Source organism: Cetorhinus maximus, chromosome 32, assembly GCF_964194155.1.
Source record: "Cetorhinus maximus chromosome 32, sCetMax3.hap1.1, whole genome shotgun sequence".
Classification (NCBI taxonomy): domain Eukaryota; kingdom Metazoa; phylum Chordata; class Chondrichthyes; order Lamniformes; family Cetorhinidae; genus Cetorhinus; species Cetorhinus maximus.
In genome coordinates, this window is record NC_135910.1 from 11,202,275 (window position 1) to 11,208,274 (window position 6,000).

Below are 6,000 nucleotides of genomic sequence, written 5' to 3' on the forward strand. Positions count from 1 at the left end.
TTGCCAGGAGAAAGTTCGGTAAATTTCCCATCCTTATGTCTCCTTTTATCTTAAGAGATAAATCTGGAGGTCTGGACGGTAAAATATGGTGAGATTTCCTTGATTTAAAAAAAAAACTGGATGCCTGTTTATAAAACTCTATCATTTGGGGTAACTCTTTTGTTACAAAACAAATAAACTAAATTAACAAATCAAGGGACAAATTAAAAAACAGCCCCTTAAAGGGAAACTGCAAAAATACAAAGACAAAATTTAAAGCAAACTTACAAAGGTGCACAAATTTTGTCACCAATTATAATTATGTCACTAATAGTCTGTAGGACAGCTCTAATCTTTGATTAGATTATTGGGTGGTTAATGATTTATACTTTGTTCTTTTTCAGATGGCGTTTAAATATTTGTCTTGGATTCTGTTCCCACTGTTGGGCTGCTATGCTGTCTATAGCTTATTGTATATGGAGCACAAAAGCTGGTATTCCTGGGTATTGAGCATGCTGTATGGTTTCTTATTGACATTTGGTGAGTATAAGTAACTTGCAAAAACTTGCTCGAAAATGGAGCAGACTATAGAACTTTCTCTGATTCACCATTTGTAACCTGTTCACTTGACTTACTGACCTCAATCCTATTCTATCACCTGATCATAACCTGCTGAATTAATTCCGTGACTAAAGTCTAGTGCTGAACCCCACAAGGGGGGGATTATGATTTGTTAATCGCTTTACGGGGTTTAATGTTGAGTCTTTGGCAATGGGAAGGGGAAAGAACTCAAAAGAACGCACAGTATATAGAACAAAGCAACAGATTTCAATTATTTTCACCAGAGCCTTGTGGTTTGGAACATTGCACAGTTCGAATAAAGGACTGAAATTTTTATAAAATAAACAGGGTTTTATTGAGATTATTTGTTGGTGGGGGGGTCGGGGGGGGGGGTCACTGCAGTAGAGTTGTTAGAGTCTAGGATGGAGGTGAGGCATAATGCCCCAGGTTCAGTTCTCATTGTAAGTTACCTGATCTTGATGGGGTGCTGTAATTGGCTAGAAGAGACGAGTATCTTCTGATAGAGAACTGATGCTGTGAAGTACATGAAATGCAACCCAGGGTATCAGCACTGTATACAATGGGTGGAGGCAGCTAGTAGGTTTTTGTAGAAATACATGATGAATAAGCTCACTGCAAATGTAAAGCTGAGGCTGGATAAGGTCTAAGATAGAAGTGCCTGGCTATCAATGGAGCCCTATATTAATTTATGTAGGGGGAAACCTCATTTGGATGATGTCAACAAAGCCCACTCGATGATCATAAAGATTCCAAAAGCCATCGACGTGCATTCCGGCCATTTTGAAAGGGAAAAAGTGACATTTAAAACTCTGGCAGAGTGAGAAGGATCATGAAAGCCAGGGTGGTCCTGAATGAAAAGTTAAAACTTGCACGGGAGGATCTTGAAGAGATTTAAAAATTTTTTTTTACATTCTCTCCTCTCAAAAAGTGATGAGCAGCTTGTTTAACTCCTGTTAATGAATCCAGTTAGTTAGTTTACAATCAGAAGCAGAGTTAATGACCTTTTAAACAGAACAGGACTGTGAAACTGGTTTGAATCAGCCTCTTAAGGAGCAAGAAAGTTATATAATCTCTCTATACCTGGTGAATGCAATGCAATTCTCTGTTGAATCATAGACTAAACTAGAAAGTTAAGCTTATATTTGTGTGTTTACTTAGAAGCATTTTAAACCAATATTAAAATACAACTACGCCAGTGAAACACCTGCAGAGTGCTGAAAGAAGGGGTTAGACTGACTTGCTCTTTGCTCTGACATTGACCTCTTATACATCTGTTACTCCTTTAAGAAAGAAACGTTGATAATTGCTCTCAGTTGTGTTTAAAGTTTGTTCTTGAAGCAAAGAAGATTCAGGGGAGATTTAGTACAAAGTCATGAAGGATTTGGTTAGAGTGAATAAAGAGAAACTGTTTCTCAGTTGGCAGAAGGTCCGGTCACCAGAGGATACCGATTTTAGGTTGTTGGCACAAAAAAAAACCAGAGGCGCAAGATGAGAGATTTTTTTATTTTACACACAGTGAATTATCCTTGGGAACACACTGCCTGAAAGGGCGGAGGCAGCAGATTCAATACTAACTTGCAAAAGGGAATTGGATAAATACTTGAAGGAGAAAAACTCTCAGAGCTACAAGCGAGGAGACAAGGGAGTGTTCATGCCATTCATCAGTTAATAATTAAAATACCGGTTCGATGGAAGTTGCTTCATAGTATTAGGTTGGGTACTTATTAAAATTTTGTGGCAAGCGTAGTATTGATAACTGTACTGTCTGGATGCCAGTGAACTCCTGATTATATTTATTACCTTTTGGTATACCGCCACTGTCAAGTACAGTATGCTGAGGCTGTGGACTCAGCCTCACTCACAGGCTTAATCATTTGCTGAACCTGCACAACATGACTTGTGGAACTTCACTCATCCACCTTCAGCACTCCCATGCCCCAAACCCAGATTACAGCACTGGGTTTAAATATAACAGGTGTGAGATTAGCGCGTTGAATGCAGCTCATTGCAGCCGTTTGTAGGTTCATGTCAGTGTGGTAAGTGCGCTGAAAGTTGTTGCATGGGAGATGGAGCTAACATGCTGTAAACATTAGAATTCTGCAGCCACCCGTGAAGGTTTATTTTCTGATGTATTCAAGCTCTGTAATTGTAAAGGGAGAATGGTCGAAAATTAGCACCAGACATTGCAGGGGTAAAATTATAAACAGTTCCTCATACAAAGGGTGATAGAAGTTTGGAACTCACTTCCTCAAATGGCAATTGATGCTCGATGAATGGAAATCTTTTGAATTTGAGATTGATAGATTTTTGTTATCCAAAGATATTAAGGGATATGCAGCAGAGGCAGGTACATGGAGTTAGGCTGCAGATCAGCCATGTTCTTGTCGAATGGCAGAGCTGGATAGCCTCTCCCTTGTCCCCATGTTCTTAATCAGATAGCTCTTTCAAAGAGTAGCGCAGGCATGATGGGCTGCATAGCCTCCTTCTGTGATGTATCATTCTATGATTGTAAAGATTATAAGTGTCTATTTTGTGTTTTCTTCCTTCAGGGTTTATAACAATGACACCACAGCTTTTCATTAATTATAAACTGAAGTCAGTAGCCCATCTCCCGTGGAGGATGCTTACCTACAAAGCTCTAAATACCTTTATTGATGATCTCTTTGCATTTGTTATCAAAATGCCAATGATGTACAGAATAGGATGTTTGAGAGATGGTAAGTGGTTGATTAAAATCTATAAATTAATTCACTGATTAGCAGACCCTTTCTCTCTCTCTCTCTCTCTCTCTCTCTCTCTCACACACACACACACACACACACACACACACAGAGAAAATGAAGATGTCTTAGAAGTTTCTTTCTTTGGGGTGTTCAGATTTTAGGATATTGTTGAAAGCTTGGTTCTGAAAGCTGCACAGCGCAAATTTCCAAACCATTTTAAAACCTTGGAGGATAGAGAGACTGGTCACATGACAACAGGTGACCATGGCATCCATTGTGAAAAATAATTCCTTCTGACACTAGAGCATCTTTTAGATTTCTCTCTAAGTTCCATTTGACTCTCCATCAGTCTCTGCACTTTAACCATTCAGTTACCTTTCACCTTTATCCATCCTACCTGCAGAACAATCATTGTTTCCCATTCCTATTGCTTATCTCAGTACCTCCTCTGCGCATTCATCGGCATTGCCAGTGCTGAATCCTTCACCATTGCCATTGACCAGAAACTGAACTGGACCAAGCCACATAAATACTGCACAGGTCTGAGACTGGGTATTCTGCGCAAATGACTGGCCTCCTGACTCCCCAAAGCTCTTCCACCATCTACATGATGTAAATCAGGAATGTGATGGGATACTCTCCACTTTGGTGAACCCAGCTCCAACAGTCAAGAACAGAATCATAAATAAAAGCACATCATCTAGGACAGAGCAGCCCACTTGATCTGCACCCAGTGCACCATCTTCTCCCTTGTGGCTGCAGTGTGTACCTTCTCGCCCACCATCTCGAGGGCCATTCAGGATGGGCAATAAATGCTGGCCTTGCCAACAATCCTTGGACAAATTTTAAGGAAAAAGCCTGCAAACTCCCCTTCAAGTCTTACACCATCTTGATTTGGAAACACATCTATCAAGGCTGTTCACAGAGAATCACAGAATCTCTCAGTGCAGAAGGGGCCCTTGAGTTTGCAACGTATTGCATCAGCACGATCTTCCCCTTCTGCGCTGGAACAATTCTGTAAGCAATACAAGAAGAAAAAACCTTTTCACACAGCAAGTGGTTAGAGTCTAGAATCCACTGCCTGAGAGTGTGTTGGAGGCAGCTTCACTCGAAGCATTCAACAGGGAATTAGACTGTTATCTGAAAAGGAAGATTGTGCAGGGTCACGGGGAAGGATGGGAGAATGGTATTAAGTGAGCTGCTCGTTTGGAGAGCTGGTGCAGACACAATGGGGTGAACGACCACCCCCTGTGCCCTAACAGTTCTGTGATCCTATGAAAGAAAAGCTTACATTTACATAGCACCTTTCACAACCTCAGGACATCGCAAAACACTTTAGAACCAATGAAGTACTTTTGAAATGCACTTACTGTTGTAATGTAGGGGAAACAGCAGCCAATTTGCACACAGCAAGCTCCCACGAGCAGCAATGGCATAATGACCGGATAATGTGTGTTGAGGATGTTGCTTGAGGGATAAAAATTAATCTGGCCTACCGGGGAGAGTTCTTCTTCAAATGGTGTCATGGGATCTTGAATGAGTTGGTTTAGCGTCTCATTGATCAGATACTGTTATGGCTTTTTGGATGCCTGAAGAAATATTTCTATTTTTTTTTTTTTCCTTTCAAACTAGACGTGGTGTTTTTTATCTACTTGTACCAACGCTGGATCTATCGCGTCGATCCTACTCGAATGAACGAATTTGGGACAAGTGGTGAAGACTCTGCGAAGGTGTCCAAAGAAAATAGTCCCCCAAAAGCTCTAATGGAGAAACCGGAGGAAGAGAAGAAAAAGGATTAAATGAAAACCTTTGTATTGTCATAAGTTTGATGTTTCACTGAAAAGGCGGAAGTGAGACCATGGACTGTAATAATCAACTTCCTGATTTTGTATTAATATAATCCTGTTGAAGAAAAGTGAATTTGGAGTCCAGGTTAATGTGCTGTACTGTATTTGTTCTGAAACACATCTGTATTTAAGTATGATAACTTTGTAATCACTGTATTCCACTGTGGAATATTTGGTACATTAAATTACTAATAACGTTTAAATCGCAGCCATTCGTCAAAAGGCAGCCTCTGTTTGTTTAGGGGGAAAACTTAACAGATTTTAGAAATAAAGATTCTATTCATTCATCTGAAATTCTGATTCCTGTTTCAATCAGCACTCGTATGTTAATTTGTGAACTAATCTCGAAGCAGGATATGTGTGAACTTGTTAGACTTGCTAGTGAATATTTGTTACTGGTTTAATCCAATTGCATATAAAGAGAAAAGTGTCCGAAGAAAGTGTTGATTCCGAGGCCATGTATCGCCTAGTGGTACTGACCTGAAGAGGGCATTTCTGAGCAGAATATACCCTATTGTGAATATGGTGTTTATTTCTAATTATAGAATCCATTTAAAAAATATTTGTGCAAAAAATACTCAAGATAGTGCTCACTCTTCATGATTTACTTGTGTCCAAGTTACAGCACCGAAATAAAAGTAGCGGTTAGTTGATTGAAAAAACACTCCCACGCCTCTGGTGCTTTTTTCCATCGCTAAAGATTGATTGAGACCATCGCATTAGAGCTGCACGGGGCCGCCCACCACCCACCTCCCCAACCTGAGCGAGCGAACCCACCCCCCCCTCCAAACCTGAGCATGGAACCAACCCATTCTCTCCTTGGGGTGGGCCAATGTACACTAACATATTCGGTTTTATGGATCTGCTAG

The 6,000-nt window shown here is 40.4% G+C and overlaps 1 protein-coding gene across 2 annotated transcripts in view; it reads left to right on the forward strand.

Annotated features, from left to right (window-relative positions):
- Positions 1-5,792, forward strand: part of clptm1 (CLPTM1 regulator of GABA type A receptor forward trafficking) — a 49,897-nt gene extending 44,105 nt beyond the window's left edge. For both annotated transcript variants that reach the window (XM_078533279.1, XM_078533280.1), the window contains 3 exons: positions 384-519; positions 3,111-3,278; positions 4,917-5,792. In XM_078533279.1, the coding sequence (XP_078389405.1) occupies positions 384-519; positions 3,111-3,278; positions 4,917-5,083 (471 nt within the window). In that variant the 3' untranslated portion in view covers positions 5,084-5,792. The remainder of the gene's footprint in view (positions 1-383; positions 520-3,110; positions 3,279-4,916) is intronic.
- The last annotated feature ends 208 nt before the right edge of the window (positions 5,793-6,000 follow it).